At 40.4% G+C, this 20,995-nt stretch overlaps 1 protein-coding gene across 2 annotated transcripts; it reads right to left on the reverse strand.

Moving 5' to 3' along the window:
- Positions 1 to 1,853: 1,853 nt before the first annotated feature.
- Positions 1,854 to 10,887, reverse strand: TMED2 (transmembrane p24 trafficking protein 2). Of its 2 annotated transcripts, XM_037878826.2 has the most exons (5): positions 10,410 to 10,662; positions 7,965 to 8,157; positions 7,503 to 7,523; positions 5,237 to 5,344; positions 1,854 to 3,400 (listed from the first exon to the last, which is right to left on the reverse strand). In XM_037878826.2, exons 1-5 carry the CDS (start codon positions 10,587 to 10,589, stop codon positions 3,276 to 3,278), a joined length of 627 nt encoding a protein of 208 aa, XP_037734754.1. In that variant the 5' UTR covers positions 10,590 to 10,662; the 3' UTR covers positions 1,854 to 3,275. The 2 variants fall into 2 exon arrangements, with proteins under 2 accessions (XP_037734754.1, XP_037734755.1); XM_037878827.2 differs by lacking the exon at positions 7,503 to 7,523 and having other exon boundaries at positions 10,410 to 10,887.
- Between the last annotated feature and the right edge of the window lie 10,108 nt (positions 10,888 to 20,995).

Below are 20,995 nucleotides of genomic sequence, written 5' to 3' on the forward strand. Positions count from 1 at the left end.
CCCATAACCTCAAAGTGACAGGAAGGTAAGTATTTCCTCTAGCTAAGAGATACGGATCCAGTTCTGACCTTCCTTGCACCAGCACCAAGGAAGGAACATGTCTGTGTAAAACTTACAAAAGACAAGAATCAGGTCCTATGCATTTAGGAAGTTCTTGCTTAACATGTACCAAAGCACATCTGTTTACATCTTAGTAGGCAAGCCTGAAGTCATGATGGGTATGAGCGGTGGGGTACTGGTGAGTTTCTCTGCCACTGACTTTGCTTTATTAGGCAAGAGATTTTTTTTCTTTTCTCCTTCCATTAGATAAGTAGAGACCATAGAAATGTACCTTTCACAACACAAGTCACTATGGGAAGAGGTCAACATTTGGTGAATAACTGCTCTTCAGTAGCCTCTGTGAAATTTTGAAGTTCCAAACTGAAATACATAGTAATTGGTATACAAGTGCCCTTCACACTTAACCAGGTAACAGTGGATATGCTGGCTAGCTTCAGCCAGCTGTACCTCTGATTAACAAGATTGAGGACAGTCGATGTAGATGCAGTATAAGGTACCCTATAGCCTTAATTTTTCCTATATAAAAACTTTAATATTGAAGGTATCAAGGAAGCAATATATTCAATGGACAACTTATGACATCTAGGTCAAAGGCATCCAATTTGAGGGGTTACTGAACACACAGTAAGATTACATTTTAAAGGGATCAGATTTGAATATTCCACATAATAGTCTAGGAGCTTACAGACCAGGCATTTCATAAAATGCATTAGAAATTTATATTTATGATGAACTAAGAGCCCATTATACCTAATGGCGGCTCAACCAAGGACAGATTGTAGATGTGCTAGGAAAGCAGCAGCACTAGTTATGTGGATACTACCTGGATATGCATAGTAAAATCCAGATCTTGATGATGATACAGAAATGTGCTTGTCACTATGGTGGGCAGATTAGACCTGAATCAGAAACCACTAGTCAGCAACATAATTGCACAGAAGCTAGAAGATGGACAGCAGATAGTTGTACTGGTGCTTGGAAAGCCCATGAAGTGCTTCAGGCACCTATGTGGAGACATTCGATGAAGTGAGCTGTAGCTCACGAAAGCTTATGCTCAAATAAATTTGTTAGTCTCTAAGGTGCCACAAGTCCTCCTTTTCTCTTTGCGAATACAGACTAACACGGCTGCTACTCTGAAACCTATGTGGATACTGTTTCACAAGCAGTCCAGGTGCTTTCACCTGTACCAGCTTGAAATAAGAAAGAGAGATTCCCCATCTCCTCTTCTGCTGGGTCAGATGTCTCAATTTTTAAAGTTGTTTTTATTTAGTTTTGCATGAACACTATAGGGTATTAGTGAAATGCAACTATTATCCTGCTGTTTTAAACATAAAAAAGCCTCCCTACAAAAATAAAATAAGCATTTTCCATCAAGCATCTACTCTTTGCTAACATCCCATTTTAAACATTTTCTTTACATGCCCTCAAATACCCAACTCTAATCAAACTGTTTTGCACTTAATGCTAAAGCAACTAGTGCCCAACTAGCTTTCCCTGCAAAAATCAGGCCAAATAATTTGTACTCATTTGACTGTATATTTAGTTCAAAAACTTTCCACAGGTTGATAAGAAAACTAATAAAATTCAAATACAAGCGTGGCTGCACGTTATTAGTAAAAGCTGTATATTTAGTATTGTCCAAAATTTCTTTTACCCCATAAACAGAGTAGGATATTCCAACTAAGGTGTATTTTTCTTTGCACTCATTTTTTTCTTAAAATATTTTAAAAAGCAAAATCTCAAACATGAAAAGGTAGAGAATGTCCTAAGTTAACTGTCAAAAGACAAAACAATTTTTTAAGAATTTGTTTATTTATTGAACCTGGGTCATATTTAGATTCACAAGCAATTTTAAATGTACATCTTAGAATTCAATTTTGAAGTGTTTCACACAAAAATATTGGCACACAACAGTTGCATTAAGGTGTAACAGCCACCCTTTTTGAAGAACTGCTGCAAGTGTTTGCCCAAGGTTGAAAAAGTTTACTTGGAACATGAAAACCTGTAACAAATTTTAAATTAATTGTACAAAACGGTTGTGTGTTACTTGTAGACCTTCCCCCCCTCTTGAAAAGACCCCACCCCATTCCAAAAAAAAAAAAAAAGAAAGAAAAAGAAAAAAAGATTACAACTAATATACATCAGTCACAACATAATCCTGGATCAGCACCCACACCATAAACGAGTCTTTAAATTTTTTAAACCCAGCATCAGATACCAAGAAAATAAAGTAATTGTTTATACAAAAAATGAAATCCACATGTGCCTGAAATAAAGAAAAAACACACCAGTACTTAGCATTATGCTAATTAGGACCAGATAATGGCAGAAAATACCACTTAAAATAAGGGCTGCATAGCATTGCAATAAACCCCAAGAACCATTAACCCTTTGGCATCAGAAATCCAGATTTCCTGAACACTGGTGCATTCTGCAATAGTGCCAACAGTATGAGCTTCAGACCTGCAAGCACTATGAGGTTAATAACTACTGTTTACCAAGACACTGCACACAACTGGCTTTGATAGTTATAAACCTGTGAAACTAAAGTCACATAATTGTCTGGTAATAAAAGGAAAGCATGTATTTTAATATCAATGTTTTTAATTAAAAAGAATGTAGGGAACAAATCAATGTAATTAAGATCATTACGGTGGATTTTTTTTGTGACCAAGTATGCATACTATAGTGGAAATGCCAGCTGTCTTCTATTCATTATCAGTCATATTAGAATGAAGTTCTGCTTCATTTGCCCTTCTGGGCAGTACATGAAAGTGAAGAGGGGATTATTTTCATTCCATAATGTCTACTGCAGGATTAAAGGTGCGAAGAATGCAAATAGTCACTTTAGGACCTTTTACTGTTTCCCTAAACAGAATTGCAATTAATTATGAAAACAGAAAAAAAGTTAGAAAAAGACAGTAACATTGCTTATTACTACGTTTGAATTATAGCATTTGCAGTCTGTTTAGACCTCGCTTAGCATAAAGACTAGGCAGATTTCAAGTGAAAAAATTATGCCAATTAAGTGACTAGATATTTTAACACAGCTTTTGCTACAGAAGATATATAAAAACATTTCATTTTAACTAGGAACTTAAGCAAATAAGTTTTATAGTTCAGAAATTAGGGTTTAGAAACTAAATGATATTGTTTTGTGACCAAGATGTTTGGTAGATAGTAAAGTGAGTGTTTGGGATCATCAGGAAAAGTTCTTAAACAACTCTTCGGACTTCAAAAAATCTCTTCAGGTAGTAGATTTGTCCCAGTGTCATGGCAACTAGTACAAGTGCTTCAAAGAATGACCAGAGTACCACTCTGCTGTTTGTGTTGTCATTAACTGTTGGAGAAAAAACAGAAGTATATGACTACTAAAATATTTAAATAAGTATGGTGTAAGGTATTAAATAAGGTCTATATGGTTATGACAGCAAGCACTATACACATCTGTGCATTCATCCATACAACCCGTAGAATGCTGGCATACTCTGCAGTCACAGCCAAGTGGTCTAGGATGACTGTGTTACTCTCTAAAAGGTCAATAAAGCTGACAGACAGGACACATCACTCTAAAATTACAGCTACAAAAGGGTTATAAGGTCTAAAGGTCCAAGCAGAATTTGCCAGTTACATGTCCATTTTTCCAATCCAAGGGGCAATTTTCCTACTGGAATTATTTCAGACACCAGAAGCTCTTTCAATCTCAAGATCAGTCATGAGTTGCAGCACCTTTCAATGCCCTATCCCATCTCCATGAGAATGCCTACTAACCCAGACTAAGTTTGATGGCCGCACCTGGTACCTTACTCCAGATTTACTCCCCTGCTTTCTTCCCCTTTAGTGCAACAATTGCATTTCCTAACTTCACAGTATCAAGTCTATCAATCCACTGTTCTACAGAGTCAGTACCGTTTCCAATATTGATAAAACAAAAATACAGCCAACTACCACTAAAACAGGTTAGTTTACACATACTGCAAAGCATTTGTACTGTAAACATTTAAAGAGTTCACTGGCATGTCAAGAATGAGCTGTTACTCTCAGGTAAAATTCTAGAATAATGCTGGTAGTAACAGCAGCAAACTGTTTGAGTCATGTGACAACTAGTTTGCCACTGCGTTTAAAACACTCTCTTCTAGAGCCTAATGTTATACCATCATATCTTCTATATCCTTTAAAAAAACAGCATAATAGACACTATTAGGAAGACAGAAACTGGATATGGATATCTAGTTCACAAAACATTAGGTCAATTCTTTTGCAGTAATCATTATTGCTTGAAGAAAGCATGAAGACACATTCTTCCTGGATGTGAAATTATAAACACGGACCACAACTGCTAGAACCAGTGTAATGAAATGCAGCAATGGAAGAATTTAATAATTGGATTTTGTTTGATGGATGTCCCCTCAGGAATCTGCCTCATTTTCCCCCAAGCCTTTGATTATGTTTCTCTTTATGAAAAACCTATCAAGGTAATTTTGAATCCATGAGGATAAGGAGACATTGATGTTAATGTACATTTACAAATTCAGCCCCAAAGTAGTGGAAAATTATATGTATTGAATCTTTTTAAAAATTAAGTTCCTATACAGAAAGTTCTAACGTACAGTTATGTGTTTCACAGGAAAACAGATTTTCCCTTTATTTGTACTGTATTTATTCTATCTGCCAATTCTATTTAAGTAGTGGGGATTGCGTCTTAGACCCTGTTCACCTTCCTCACATGAGCAGCAATAGTTCCACTAATGTCCAAAGGCCTATCTCTGCATAAGGAAGACAAGGTGAATTAGGCTCAATTACAGCAAAGCAAGCCAGACTTATTTCATGAATGAAATAATGCATCCATCTACCACCAGAAAACGTATCACTGACCTTGAGACATTCATGAACATACCATTTACTAATTGCAAATAGTTCCTGCTTTATCTTTCAAATTTTACACTGGCAAAGCAGATACACATTTTGCATAACAGAATTTTTTAGTTACACTAGGGACAACCAGGTTTAAAGAAAGAAATGAAGTGATAGGACATTGAGATCCTATCATGCCAGTAGGACTTGAGAGTTTTAAAATTCTCAAATAACCAAATGTAGTTTCTAGATACTTTCTCTAAAGCTCAAAATATCCAACATTTAAGAAAAAACAGCATGCAAGTCAAAGAAAGCCACATACTTGCTCTGTGTATTCTCTCACGAACTTCCATGTACTCCTGTTCATGCTTTACAGCTGTCATGGCCACTGCTAACTCATTAATCATCTCTTCTAGCTTGTTCTGATGAGCTGCAGAATAATTTTAAAAGATGTCAGAAAGTCTGTATTATTGACATATCAAAAACAGCTTCTCCTGAAAGTGGATGAATATTTATATTTAATTCCATACTATGGTTAGTTTTGTAAAATGTGGTCTATACAGCTGAAAACTTTTCAACCTTGTAGGAAAAGATTATTCGATAAGTAAATCTGATATTGACAATGATGGGAACAATATTTCTAAGAATCTCGGAGTCAGGTTCACAGGTTTCTTCCTTTACAATTTTATTTTACATTTGGGTAGGCCTCCTTGTCCATGGTATCTAACTTGGAGGCCAGGGCAGGGGTGACCAATTTTATAGTCAACACAGATCAGTGACATTCAACATATATATACTTTTCCAGAGAAGCAGGGTGCAAAATTTATCTGATCATATCAAATCAGTACAATACTGTGCTAATGCCTGTCCTGTTAGGATTACCTTCACTATACGTCCTTCAAACACATTCTCTTAAATAGTACAGAGCTTTAATGCTAATTTGCCAACAGCACAGCAACTGAGAATTTAGTTTAAACTTGTGATGTTGGCTAAACAAGATAAGTTTCTGAAGAGATGTGTTTGGCTACTCCTCTTGTGACCTTCCTTTGTAGTTGACATATGGGATAAAACAAGTTCTGAAGGAAGACACCTTTCTTTCCAAGTACTGGCATGACATGACAGCAGCCTGATAATGGAAGAGGAAAATAACACCGGGTGATTATCATAGAACAATGGCTTGAGGTGGCTCACCAGATGCTGGGAGCAAGAGAGCTAGTATTTAGTTTGGATGTCAGATGACAGTAGGATACAGTTTACTGCCTTCAATGCTGAGAGCAATGTGCAACTCTGTAACATTTAGATTAATAAAGTGTACTTATCAGAATTCTCTAGCACCAAGAACTTCAAGACACTCCTCCAGAGGTTGACCTCTGCTACTAACAGTTCAGATATCTTGCAGGAATTACCTACAAGTTCAGGACAATTCATGGGACATTTAAGGACAATACTTGGGAGCCACCATACTATTACTTTTGCTTGTAAATGACAGATATTTTAGATGCAGCCTTAAATGCTACATGAAGGACCTTTTTCTTCAGTGATAAGAGAAAGAACAAGGCTGTTCAAAAGCCACACTTCTTTTAGGAAGGAGAAAATAACTCATGAGTTATGAATTCTGTCACCAAAAAAACACTTTATAGTTGCCTGAGCAATACTGACCTTACCTTACAGATATCAAGATACACCACCCATTCTCATGACCAGCTGGCTACTGCAATATGGGTAGCTTATTAGTAAGAACAAAGATTACTACTGTATGGATTGTTTAAACATGCTGAAAAGATACTTGCTTACCGGCAAACATCTGCCTTAAGCTGAAGAAACTAGACTTGTGTCAGTATTCTGCATGATAGGTGTGCTATTCACAGACTTGAGAGAATCTTTTAACTATCTCTTATGAATAAGAACTCAGTTAGAAAATTGTTAAATATTTCAAGAAAACGTCAAGCACTCACTTCACACATGGGTTACATATCTGCTATAATAGAAGACAAAAGGTAATACTGTCTTCTTGCTAATTACTGTACTGTAGCATGATTTTCTAAATTTTATGATTCAGTCCGTTTCCCAAAACCTTAATTTAATTCTACAGTAAATGACATCTGTTGTAATTTTTCACTTACAGGTTATACATTAGCTGTAAGATTATATTACAAGGAATATAATAGGGTTCATTCCCCTCCAAAATGCTCTCAATTCCCCATGCCCACTTTAATACCAGAAAGCAAAACAACAACTATGAAATATCTAAAGTTACTAGGTGTTCAGTATTTTAAATTGAATTCTACTTAACAAAAACTCCTGATTATGTCTCCTGCTAGCCATAAATAACCCCCTGAAGACAAATCTTCATTAACAGTTTAAGGGCCTGATCCTGAGAGATGCTAAGCACCCAGACCTCACAATAGAAGCTGCAGGTAACCAGCATCGATCAAGATCAGACCTTCATTTTGTGTAGTTTATTAAAAAGACATTCTCATGCTAACAAACAGATGTTAGAGAAGAGGAAAAGCACAAGTTAGATGTTAGTAAATAAACATATGCAAAAGACAAGATGCTAATGAGCTTTCAAAAAGCAGTACACATACCATCCCAGGTATCTCCACCACCTAGGGAAAAGTGTAAGAGATGAACACGAGTACAGGACAAAAAGCTGCAGATAAACCAGTAATTTACATGGCTAGGAGAAAATTACATATTAGCACACTTATCAAAGAATTCAATTAATGCATGTAGTAATCTACACAGCGCTGAACACCTGAACTGGAAGTGTGAAACTTAGGAAAAGACTAAAGAATGAAAGCATTAGTGCCTGCAGGCAGCAGAGTGATTCCCAGTCATTTTGCATTATGTTGTATAGTAGTGTCTAAAAATATTTAGACCCAGTTGTAGCTGCTCAAGAAAATGACAAACTAAAGCGACTAAATGAGATACGAATTCTGAGATTTCTTGTACAGTACTTCGGAAGGATGTGTGCAGAGAAAAGCTTCTAAGATTAGTGTTTCAAGGTCACAAATCAGAACCATTTTCCTTCCAGAAGTTCTTCTCACCTTCTGTCTCCATGTCTTGCCCTTTTGGAGCTTCTCCAATATCAATAGTGAACATCACTATCTTAGGAGTCATGGTGGACATTCTGTTGCTAAAGCAAAACTTGTAAGTTCCATCCATATGAGCAGCAAATGTGTATTTTCCACTGGACTCTCGGTCTCCTTTATAAATCCCTTTATTATCAGGCCCTGTAATCTGGGGGCAAAAAAGAAAATTTCACTACTCTGTGTGTGTGTCTTGAAATCATGCATTTAGAAAAAGCAAATTTAAACTAAACTCATGATATTCTATCTGGACACAGCACTCCTACAATTGATATGCAATACCAACAGAATCTATATAATCTCTTACCTCCCACAACCAAAAAGCAGTATGACATTTTTCTACCTGCATTAGAACCTTTCAGAAAACACCTCTTTAACGTGATGCAAATGGCTTTTTAACTGCCAAGACTTGCATTATCTTTCAACGGTCAAAACGAACATTAGCATCCAAAAGTAAACATAAGATAAACACAGAACCCTAACCTCCATTTCTGTCAGGAAAGTAAATGAGAAACCAACTTACTTGTTTTGACAAATCACTATTGTTTTTAAGTATACGATTCTGTGCTGCTGCAGGTGCCATTTTTAGGATATGACTGAACCAATGTACTGACAACTTGCGGTCATTAAGATGTTAAGGCTCTTTTTTGCCAAAAGTCGAGTGTTGAAACTTGCATCTTGGCCTTGTTTCATTACATTCTGCTGTCCTAGATATTGTGAGTTTAAACTGCATTTAATAGTTTTCCTCAGTACCTCTCCTACCTATTGTATAATGTCACTGCATAACTGCAAAAAGCACCAAAAAGAGGTATTGCTACATCTAGTCATTCCACTTACAAAATCACCCTCAGTATTGTCCTTCTTTATTATATCTCACATCCTCTTGTGAAAGTGCTCAAGATAAGCCTAATATTTGCCATGTTCCACTTCAAAGCTGACTGCATCTGTGGTTGGTGAAGAGATTCCACTTGTAGACTGAAGTGTCTTTGGGATTCTTTGAGATGAAGTGTGTACATTATTCTCCTACCGACCTGGATTTCTTTGGGGGGAGGGCAAGGGGGGGAAGGTGTTAAAAAAATTAACAGCCCACGATTCATAATATGTCAGTCAAATCCAACTAAGTTAAGTCCAAATTCATGCATCAAAACTAGTAAACTGCTGTGGGCCCCCCAAATTAATCAGCACTATTCTGTAAGAAACATCCCCTACCACATCCCCTGCTTATTTTGAAAGCTTTCAAAAGAGGATGTGGGATAGAGAAAGGAAGGAAGATTTTAAGAGGGTGGTTTTGAAAGTGCAGTTACTAGACATAGTAGTGCCTTTTCCAGGTGCTTTCTGCAGTTATGTTGACAATAGAAAGCTGTTGGCCTTGGGCAACTTGATCTGCAGATGTAATTTAGCCTCTTCTGGGGGAATTTGGACATCTCAAGTTACCAGCAGCAGAGACCATGACCTAGCATGAGCGTGATAGTGCTTCTGCCAATAGAAATTTGGCAGGTAAGCCTGGCATATAAAGAAATGCAAATGACCAAAGAGAGAGCTATATGAACATTCCAGCCAATTGTGATTAACACATATCTGTCTTCGGATTTATCTCCACCAGGGCAACTCCCATCATCACTCTCCCTACCTTCATAGCTCTGAGCTCTCCCCATTACTAGCCATTAGCCTACTAACTGCTCAGGGTGCAAAATCTCTTCCATCCCCCCCCCCCCCCCCCCCCCCAGGCTGTCAGTAGCTTCACATCCTTGCTCTCACCTACCTACCCCCCACCCAATGGTTACACTCAGAATCCCCTCACACCACAATAGAGCACATCCATACACTGCCCTGGCCCTTAAAGGATCCTGCTTTTACCCTTGATAAGATAGAGCCTGACACAGCTCTGCTCCCAGATGCTAAAAAGCTTCGCTTTGCCTCATCAAGGCATTAGTTTATCATCCTCTCTTCAGCATGGGCAGATGGGAAGCTGGGCTGGGCTCTGCTCAGGACATTCCATGCGCCCTGGGGTGAGCCAATACCAGAAGCTGAACCCTCATCCCACCTGAACAGCTGCGCCGCCCCCCCCCCCCGCCCCCAGCCATGGCTAGCCCCCCTTACACTTTAGCAACCAACAGCCCCACAAGCTCAAGGCAATGGCCAAAAACGCCGCCCCTGCCCGCCAGCCATGATGAGAGCCCATCGCTCTCACCTACAGCACGGATCACCCCCTCCATGGCATGGCCTGCCTCGGCCTACCCTCCTCCCCACTCCCCCCGGCAAGGTCAGTCCACAGCCCCAGCTCTCCCTGCAGATCCGCTCCCCACGTCCCGCTCTCGTTCCCTCCCTCCTCACGGGGCCGAGACCCCCGGTTCCCGCCCTCTCTTTACCCGCCCCCGGCCTGCCCGCCCTCCCCCGCCTCACCTCCACGTCGATGTCCAGGAAGCCCCCCTCGGCCACCTCGAAGATGAGCCCCATCTTGGTGCCAGACGGGACCCGCTCCAGGAAACACTCCTCCGCGTGCGCGTCGATGCTCACGAAGTAGCCGGCAGCCGGGGCTGAGAGCGCGGCCAGCAGCGCCAGCACCGCCCTCACCGGCGACATGGCGGAGCCAAGAGGGACCGAGCGGCGCGGCAGAAGGGGGGCTCTTCCTGCTCACACCCCGCCCCTTCCGGGGCACGGGGCCGCCGCTCATAGGCCAGGACAGACCCACTGCCACGTACTGGCTGCGCTACGGTGGCCACCGAGGGACATGCCAGGGTGGGCGGTGCCAATCCGTGAGGCGCAGACTTTGGGGGGAGGCAACGGGAATCCGCGCTGCGCAGGGGGCGGTACGGTACCCGACAGGGCCAATCCGCGCCGCGTGGGCAACGGCCGGGGGCCGGAAGGGGACAATCCGCGCAGCGACATGAGATAGGGCCCGTCAGAGGCCTGTGAGGAGCGAGTCCGGATCAGGGATCTGTGAGACCCGGATGGGGATGTCAGGGCACAAAGGGGCCCCGCGGGACGGGGCAGGAGCCTCCCGGGGGGGAACCACTGAGGCCAGTGCGAGAGGGGCCGGGCCGGGAGGGGGCCGTTAAGACACAGAGGGGAGTTCAGGTAGCCAGAGCCCACCATGGAGCAGGTTGCAGCAGCTGCAGGTTCCTGTCACGGGTTACCCCGAGCTGGGCTCGTTACGGGCACAGTGGTGAGTTCACCGGGTTGGGATCACTGCGGTGAAGAATTGCCAAGGCTGCCAGCAAAGCCAGGCATAACACGGGCTCCGCTCTCTCTGACCTGGTTCTTCTACTGCACCCGTCCTCTGGAAATGCCCGATAGGGTCCCCCAGACTGTGATCTGTGCTGACAAACACTCCCATGGGAAGGCGGACCTAGCATTTGTCCAGTCAAGTAAATATTTCCCCTTACCTGTCATTATTATTTCTTTTATTGGACCAACTTGTGTTGGTGAAAGAGACACGTTTTCGAGCTACACAGGGGTACAGGACCCGAAGAAGAGCTCTGTGTCACCTGAAAGCTTGTCTCTTTCACACAGCTGTCGGGTCACTAAAAGCTATTCCCTCACCCACCTTGTCTCTCAAGTATCTCAGCCCCAACGTGGCTACAACAACGCTGCAAAAAATATTTGTTCTGTGTTGTTTGGTTTGTGCTTAAGACAATCCTTTACAGCCACTTTTCCTGCCGTGATCAGGAAGCAGAAACTGCAGGGTCTGAATTTGACAAAAGTGAGCTCTAAAGCTGAATAACATATACTAATTAATGATACTACTCACCAAAACTGAGACAATGTTTACTTACTTTACTAGGATTTATGCTGATAAAAAGCACTTTGAGATTCTTAAATGAAAGGTGCTACATAAATAAAAAGTATTATAAGGCCACTAGAAATAGGACTAGTTGAGCAAGAAAATTAAGCAATGGGGAACTATAGAGAGAATAGAAATGTAAAATTAGATATCTCAGGCACTGCATTAAAATGTGATGGATATACATATGATATTGCATCACATATGTATGTTTCTAGTCAGAGGGTGGGTGCTTTCCATTTGTTAACAGGGTCCTCTTTTGTGTACACTTTTCAATGTTAATATGGGAGGAAAATAATCAACACTGCCAGTCACAGAAACAAAGAGTCATGTTTGATTTAATTTTTGTTGTTGTTGCACCAAACCAACAGAAGAGTTTTTAAAGCTAGAGTACAGTTGGGCCATCTACCCAAATGTTCATAAGCCGAGACTTGCCAAAGAACCATTGTGATTAACCATCATCTGAGGTAAGATGTGTGTGTCAACATCACATGTATTATTTCAGCTAAAACTCATAAGCCTTGTTTCACTTGCATTTTGTAACCAGTTAATAAGAATATTTGCTGCATGTAGTTAAAGTTCTGCTACAGCTCACTTGCAACTAATGACAAGTAAGACTCATGCTATATCTCTTTCTTGACTGTTCCTTATTCACCAGAGTAGTTCATCTGAAGTCAGCTGAGCTAGCTTTATTAGTCAGAGTTTCAGGCTCAGGCTACAAGTACCTACAGAATAACAAAAAAAAAAAAGCTGAATGAATGGAGGAGCTTCCAGCTCCCTGCAACATGTTGATAAGGTAAATTTAAATGGAGTATAAAAGTGAAATTAAAACACATTCATGTAGGACTCCTTTAAGTAGTAACTTTTAAAATAGATTCATGCAGAACTCTTTTAAGTATAACTTGGCTGGGAAGTAAAACCATCCAATTTACCATGGTTTATGTTGTGACAGATAGCTCGGGAACAAACCCAAACACCATAAAATAACATCAATCTCCTTAAATCTGTTCAGCAAAACAGCATGATCCCACATCACAAATGGTTTGGACTAGCCAACAGAATGGTTGGACAAAGTATGGCCCTGATCCTGCAAAGAGAACTGTATAGACCCCTGTGCGTGTGCAGAATCCCATTGACTTCATTGTTGTCTTTGCAGAATCAGGACCTATGGACAAAGAGAGAGACAGCATTTAACATATGGAATAACATCATCATTAATTATGATGATTGAAATGAAGTAAGGGCACAGTGAGCTCAAAACCTTCATTTATTAACAAAAGGAACATTATAACTGTCTAAATTACTGTCTTGATCATGAATTAGGATTTTCTGCATTTTAGGAGAACATGCTGAAATACATATTGGGCACTAAGACTAGATGAGGCTTTGCCAAACCCACTTTTGAACAATGCTGTAACAAAATGATTTCTAATTTAAGAGAGAGCTAAGCAATACAGGTAAATTCCCATATTAAATTTGCACAGTGAATCTTGACTCTAGTAATCTGTTCTCCCTAAATTAATGGAACTTCAAGCACATAGAGAGAGCAAAAAGAAAAGGAGTACTTGTGGCACCTTAGAGACTAACCAATTTATTTGAGCATAAGCTTTCGTGAGCTACAGCTCACTTCATCAGATGCATACTGTGGAAAGTGTAGAAGATCTTTTTATACACACAAAGCATGAACAAATACTTCCCCCCACCCCACTCTAGAGAGAGCAGATAATTTCACACGAAATGAACATCAGAGTATGGAGCAACTTATTAATAGCTCCTGATTTTTTGAAGACAGAAGCAAAGTATCTCAGGAGTGGAGCAATTTCAGTCTCTGAAAGGAGGTGACTTTATATCCTCACATAATTCAGTTTTACTTGTCTGTATGATACTTATACGGTTGTACCTTCCATCCAAGGATCTCAAAGTGCTTCGCAAACATTGATTAAACCCCACAACACACCTATACATTAGGCATGAAAGGTATTATTACATGTTACAGAAGGGGAAACTGAGATACAGAGCGGTTTCATGATGTCTAAAATCACATAGCAAATTAGCATCAGAGCTGGGATTAGAGCTAAAGTAGTGTCCCTTAGATGATAGCTTTGGAATTATACTTTGTTGTTGTTGGCATCAATAAAATGTTTGTTTGCGTGGGATGATTTGTTTGTTTTGTCTTGTTTTCAGAGGTGACCATGTTCATTTCAATCACAGACAGATGATTTTCTTGGATCTACTGCCAGTTGCAGGACTCAATGCAGGAAAAATTCCCACAGAGGTCATTAAGAGTTTGAGGTATATTAGTGCAGCAGGATCAGGCCATAATTCTTAAATCACTGCTGTATCATAGCAGTAAGATATGGAAACTGCCTATTCAATCATTGAGTTCATTCCTTTTGAGGGCAAGATCATAGAATCATAGAATATCAGGGTTGGAAGGGACCTCAGGCGGTCATCTAGTCCAACCCCCTGCTCAAAGCAGGACCAATCCCCAACTAAATCATCCCAGCCAGGGCTTTGTCAAGCCTGACCTTAAAAACTTCTAAGGAAGGAGATTCCACCACCTCCATAGGTAACGCATTCCAGTGTTTCACTGCCCTCCTAGTGAAAAAGTTTTTCCTAATATCCAACCTAAACCTCCCCCACTGCAACTTGAGACCATTACTCCTCGTTCTGTCATCAGCTGCCACTGAGAACAGTCGAGATCCATCCTCTTTGGAACCCCCTTTCAGGTAGTTGAAAGCAGCTATCAAATCTCCCCTCATTCTTCTCTTCCGCAGACTAAACAATCCCAGTTCCCTCAGCCTCTCCTCATAAGTCATGTGTTCCAGTCCCCTAATCATTTTTGTTGCCCTCCACTGGACATTTTCCAATTTTTCCACATCCTTCTTGTAGTGTGGGGCCCAAAACTGGAAACAGTACTCCAGATGAGGCCTCACCAATGTCGAATAGAGGGGAACGATCACGTCCCTCGATCTGCTGGCAATGCCCCTACTTATACATCCCAAAATGCCATTGGCCTTCTTGGCAACAACGGCACGCTGTTTACTCATATCCAGCTTCTCGTCCACTCTAACCCCTAGGTCCTTTTCTGCAGAACTGCTGCCTAGCCATTCGGTCCCTAGTCTGTAGCAATGCATGGGATTCTTCCTCCTAAGTGCAGGACTCTGCACTTCTCCTTGTTGAACCTCATCAGATTTCTTTTGGCCCAAGCCTCGAATTTGTCTAGGGCCCTCTGTATCCTATCCCTACCCTCCAGCGTATCTACCTCTCCTCCCAGTTTAGTGTTATCTGCAAACTTGCTGAGGGTGCAATCCACACCATCCTCCAGATCATTTATGAAGATATTGAACAAAACTGGCGTGAGGACCGACCCTTGGAGCACTCCACTTGATACCGGCTACCAGCTAGACATGGAGCCATTGATCACTACCCGTTGAGCCCGACAATCTAGCCAGCTTTCTATCCACCTTATAGTCTATTCATCCAGCCCATACTTCTTTAACTTGCTGGCAAGAATACTGTGGGAGACCGTGTCAGAAGCTTTGCTAAAGTCAAGGAATAACACGTCCACTGCTTTTCCCTCATCCACAGAGCCAGTTATCTCGTCATGGAAGGCAATTAGATTAGTCAGGCATGACTTGCCCTTGGTGAATCCATGCTGACTGTTCCTGATCACTTTCCTCTCCTCTAAGTGCTTCAGAATTGATTCCTTGAGGACCTGTTCCATGATTTTTCCAGGGACTGAGGTGAGGCTGACTGGCCTGTAATTCCCAGGATCCTCCTTCTTCCCTTTTTTAAAGATGGGCACTACATTAGCCTTTTTCAAGTTGTCCGGGACCTCCCCCGATCGCCATGAGTTTTCAAAGGTAATGGCCAATGGCTCTACAATCACATCCGCCAGCTCCTTTAGCACTCTTGGATGCAGCGCATCCGGCCCCATGGACTTGTGCTCGTCCAGCTTTTCTAAATAGTCCCAAACCACTTCTTTCTTCACAGATTATGCCCTACAGTTCTTTATCTTATCTAATTACGTGTTTCAAGTACCTACAAGGTTAGCCTTGTCAAAGTTGAAAAGATTATTTTAATAATATTTCTTACCCTGAATAAATTCTGAAATGCACTTAATTGCATTTCTGACCCAACTATGACCAGTGTCCTTTATTTAGAATGTTGGAGACATACGGTTTTGGGGAACACTTTCAGAAGTGGATTAAAATAATCTACCAAAATCCTATAGCATGTATTTGGGGAAAGATCACAAAAGCTGAGCCAATACCATTATAAAGTGGAACAAGACAAGGGTGTGCTTTACCACCCTTATTATTTGATTTAATTATTGAACCATTAGAAGAAAAGATCAAGGACACTGCAGAAATGCAGGGAATAAGTGTATTGGGAATAGAAAACAAAGTTTCATTATATACGAATGACCTTATGCTTTTTTTACAAGTCATAAATGACAGTAGGCCAGTATTACATGAAATAATTAAAGATTTTGGTCAGGAATTGGGATACAGATTAAACTACTCTACATCAGCAGTACTACACCTTGGCTTCATATGATCCCAATAAATGATATATACCCATGGAAAGCAGTGGGTAATGACATTATATATTTAGGCATTAATGTATCACTAAAGTGGGGGAGCTGTTTAAATTAAATATTGAGCCATTAATGACAATTACTTACAATGACCTAGAAAGTTGAGTATTATTACCAAAGACTTTGGTAGGTAGATTTCATGTACTTAAAATTCATATCCTGCCCAGGTCTTGTATCCTTTTTCCATTATTCCCTTTACATCTCTGAAAAAAATCTTGAAGAAATTAAACAAACTTATTCAGAGATTCTTATGGTCAAATCAGAATCCAAGTATCAAAATGGAATGGCTGGAATGTCCAGTTGAAATGGGAGGCCTGGCATTATGAAACTTCAAGAGATACTATAAGGAAGCACAAATTAGACAGGTACTGGAATGGCTCTCTAATACTGAGAGTACATCATGGATACAGATGCAACAGACACTGACAAACTGAATCTCATTATATAATTAGGTGCTCAGCTGGATCATATCCCATTATTCTGGCACCCAGAAATACCACTTGCTACTTAAAATTGCACTTACTAATTGGCATACATGAGGCATAAAACCAAACAAAAAGAGCAAATCTCGGTAATATCAACATTACAAAAAAAAAAGTTTGCTTTCAAACCCCAGCTGAATGATGTTGGGGCAAATATTACTATGATAAATGGAAGGATTTATTTAGGCATGGACAACCCTTCAAACAAACAGATGTAGCTGATATATTAAAAAAAGAAAAGTATGCACAATATGAGTTTACACAGATTGCTTATCTTTTATTTATTAAAAATACTTTCAGAGAAGAAAGGAACAGACAAAACTATCTGTATTTTACAATTGTATATGTGGTCTTCAAATTTCAGCGATCAAGATTATGTCTAGAATGTATAATCTCATGATTATGTTTTTAAAGAACAAATCACATAAAGCTATTGTCATGGAGTGCAGACTAAATCTGAAACAACAGTAAAATAATAGAATGAGATAATGCAGATGATAAATATTGTCTCTAATACTAACCAAGTAGTGCAAATTCAGTACTTTTTAGTTTACACAATGTATATTTCTCCATCTCTATATAATAAAATACATAGTATTTCCCCAGATATTTGTATGAAATGCAAAACAACCAGACCCTCTTTCACACACAATATGCAGCTGTTGGATAGTAAAAAATAAATGTAGAAAATCATCTTGAAAGAAATAAAAAAAACAGAGATAGAACTTGAACAGGACTTAAAGACGTATACTGGGAGTTGGACCGTTAAAATGATTCAAACAAGGAATAAAGAAGTTACTCCTATTCTTGCTCTTTATAGCAAAAAAAAAAATCTTAAATTTGTGGACATCGGGCAACGATTGCTACTTTAGATCACTGGAAAAACTATTAACAGAATATCTTATAAAGGAAGGTTTAAATTATGTGAGAACAGTCCCAGACAAATTCTCAAAAAAACCCAGATAAAAGTAGTAGTATGCCTTGCACAGGAAAACAATAGAAATAATTAAATCATTGATATGCTTTGAGAGAGAGACAATCCTATATTTTGAGGATAGTCAAGAAGAATATATGCAGAGGATAATAACTGAATTACATCTCCTCCCCCTTCCTCCATTAGCTTTCCTTTGTATTTTCTTGAGACTTGCCCCCCAAAAAAACATTCAGCTCCCCCCCCCCCAAAAAAGTAATAGGAATGATTACACATATACATATGAACCATGCTAAGGTTGTGTTTAAGTAGGTTTGGGGTGACGGGAAGAAAATATTAACGGTATAACTTGATATGGTAAATATACAATGTTGCTTAAAATGTTAATTTTGTATTGAGATATGGGTCTATCTGTGTCAAGACAATATAATCGTAATTTCTTATTGTTAATTACTCAAAATATCAACAAATAAAATCTTTTCCCAAAACAAAACAACTGTTAGCCGTGCTTGTCTTACTAAAACTGTGATACTGGCAGTATGGGACATTTTGTTTAAACATTCAGGTTGCTTATTTTGATTAAGTCCCAAACCACAATGTATGGATGATGCTTCATAATAGACAAAATAAATGGAGCCAAACATTTAGAGATCTTTCACGTATTAGCAGAATAGCAGGGGAGATGTTTACAATCATATTTTACATGCTTTTATAGTAAGAGCTGAAATAGCTTTTCTAATTAAAAGCAGGGTACTTAAGATGAAGACTCCAAAATAAATTGAAACTGATAGTTCATTTGAATTAGTCAAGAGTAAGAAACCAAAACAGTTAATCCACACATTTTATAAGTCACAAAATAACATTTTCTTCCCACTTTTCAGTAAAGGTTTAATAGCAGAGGCATCCCTGTAGTAAGATCTCATATCACTAAGAATTTGTAACAAAAAATACTACACTATCTTTACAAGTATGCTTCTGAGTAGGGTTGCCGGGCATCCGGTTTTTGACCAGAATGCCCAGTCGAAAAGGGACCCTGGCTGCTCCGGTCAGCAGCAGGAGGCCCCTGCCCACCCTAGCTCTGTGCGGCTCCCAGAAGCAGCCGCCAGCTCCTTGTGGCCCCTAGGCACATGGGCAGCCAGGGAGGCTCCACCCGCTGCCCCTGCTCCTAGTGTTGGCTCCGCAGCTCCCATTGGTCAGGAACTGCGACCAATGGGAGCTGCAGGGGCAGCATCTGCGGGCGCAAGGGCAGTGCACGGAGCCTCTCTGGCCACCCATGAGCCTAGGGACTGGGACTGCAGGGACTTGGCAGCCGCTTCTTGGGAGCTGCGGTACATGCCACCAGGGCCCTGCATCCTGAACCCCCTCTCATACCCCAACCTCGTGCCCCAGTCTGAAGTCCCCTCCTGCACCCAACTCCCTTCCAGAGCCCCCCCAACAGCTTCCCTGAGCCCCCTCTTGCACCTCAAACCCCTTATCCCCAACCCCATCCCAGAGCCCACACCCCCAGCCAGAGTCCTCACCCCCCATGCACCCCAACCCCCTGCCCCAGCCCGGTGAAAGTGAGTGAGGGTGAGGGAGAGCAAGTGGTGGAGGGAGGGGTGATGGAGCGAGCAGGGTTGGGGCCTCAAAGGGGCAGGGCAGGGGTGTTTGGTTATGTGCCATTACAAAGTTGGCAGTCCTACTTATGAGGTATCAAATAATTAAAATGAAGTCACATGATGCATTTTGTGATGAGATAAGCCTTGCTTTTTTTAGTTTGTTTGCTAATGGTCTGATCCTGCCAACTCTTTATGCACCTGCAGGATCAGGACCTAAGGGTCCAATCCCGCAGTATGCTAGACACCTTCAACTTCCAGTGAAAGGGAACACCCAGCTCTTCAAAGGATCAGGCCCCTTTCCCCTAAGGGCCTGATCAAAAGTCCATTGAAGTCAATGAAAAAAAACCCATTGGCATCAATGGACATTGACCAGGCTCTAATTTACACTGTCTCTTCCAATCTTTAGGGTGAATTAGTGATGTTCTGCTGTACTTCCCTTTACAGCTATCTCCCTACAGCTGTATCTAGTCTTGGTTTTTGCTATCCTATCCAGTTTATTATTCTTTTTTTTCCCCTCCACATTCGTATGTAAGGCTGGGCAATTTTTCCTGATTGAGTCTGTGGTCACGTGGATTCTTTTTTCATCTTTATTCAACCCAGACAAGATATTCAGTTCACAGCACATTTGTTCCTCTAAGGTGCCCTGGTGTGGCCTTTCATGTATTCTCGTTATACTCCCATAGCTTTTCATGCTCCCTTAGGCCATGTTTTCCATGAAGTGATGACTTTGCTGTTATTCACTTTCATCCCTTCTACACTGCAACATTTTTGCCACTAAAAAGTTAGTTAACAAAAAGTATGAAAGTCAATTTTTACTGGATAACCTGGATGCTTTGTGACTAATGCTAAGCAGGGAAGTAGAGCGTTCAACCCAAATACATTTGGCCTGCTTTCTTTGCCCATAGAGCCACACAATTAAGTGAACATGAATGCCTCCTGCTCTTGGCCAATATGGGGAAGTTAGTAATTTTACCACCTATGATGGAATGTTAATGTGATCCTGACAGTTGAAGTGAATCAGTTTCGCTGCATACTCAGCCCAATGTTGCAAAGCTTCTCTGCATTCAAAGCTCCCACTCATGTCAATGGACATTTTGTGCATATGAAAGAAATGCAGGATCAGGTCCAAAATCACAGTATATAAGATATTATCAGTAAGTCACGTCTTTATTAATTTATTTATTGTAACTTTTCCCCTTATTCCAATCCCATTGTTTGTTGCTGTCATTCATTGTCTAAAATTAGGGCCCTGATCTTGCAGTGCATGGACTGGATTGCAGGATAAGGGTCTAAACTAATCACTTCAGGGCAGATAATGTGATTTTTTAGTATCTAATACACTTTTGTGTTCCATATAAATAATAAATTATATACATTTATGAGCATAAGCAAAAAAACCCACTATTAAACTTCAATTAATTCATATACATAGTTTACTATATAAAAAAACTATTTACATTAAATAAAAATTCTATTTCCAGAGGAAAGTCCAATCCTACAGACAGTTACTACCAATGTCAATGAGACTTCTTAGAACATTATGCCTGGTAGTGTTTGCAGGATCAGGCCCAAAGATAACAACAATGAACAA

This window comes from Chelonia mydas, chromosome 15 (genome assembly GCF_015237465.2).
Source record: "Chelonia mydas isolate rCheMyd1 chromosome 15, rCheMyd1.pri.v2, whole genome shotgun sequence".
NCBI classification, from domain to species: Eukaryota; Metazoa; Chordata; order Testudines; family Cheloniidae; genus Chelonia; species Chelonia mydas.

Excerpts from the sequence above, each read along its gene's own strand:
- TMED2 (XM_037878826.2), bottom strand. The coding sequence starts at position 10,589 with ATGTCGCCGGTGAGGGCGGTGCTGGCGCTGCTGGCCGCGCTCTCAGCC. Across the intron at positions 7,524-7,964 it reads GCAAGACATGGAGACAGAAG|GTGGTGGAGATACCTGGGAT; the intron begins GTGAGAAGAACT and ends ACTTTTCCCTAG. Across the intron at positions 5,345-7,502 it reads TGGTGGAGATACCTGGGATG|CTCATCAGAACAAGCTAGAA; the intron begins GTATGTGTACTG and ends ATTATTCTGCAG.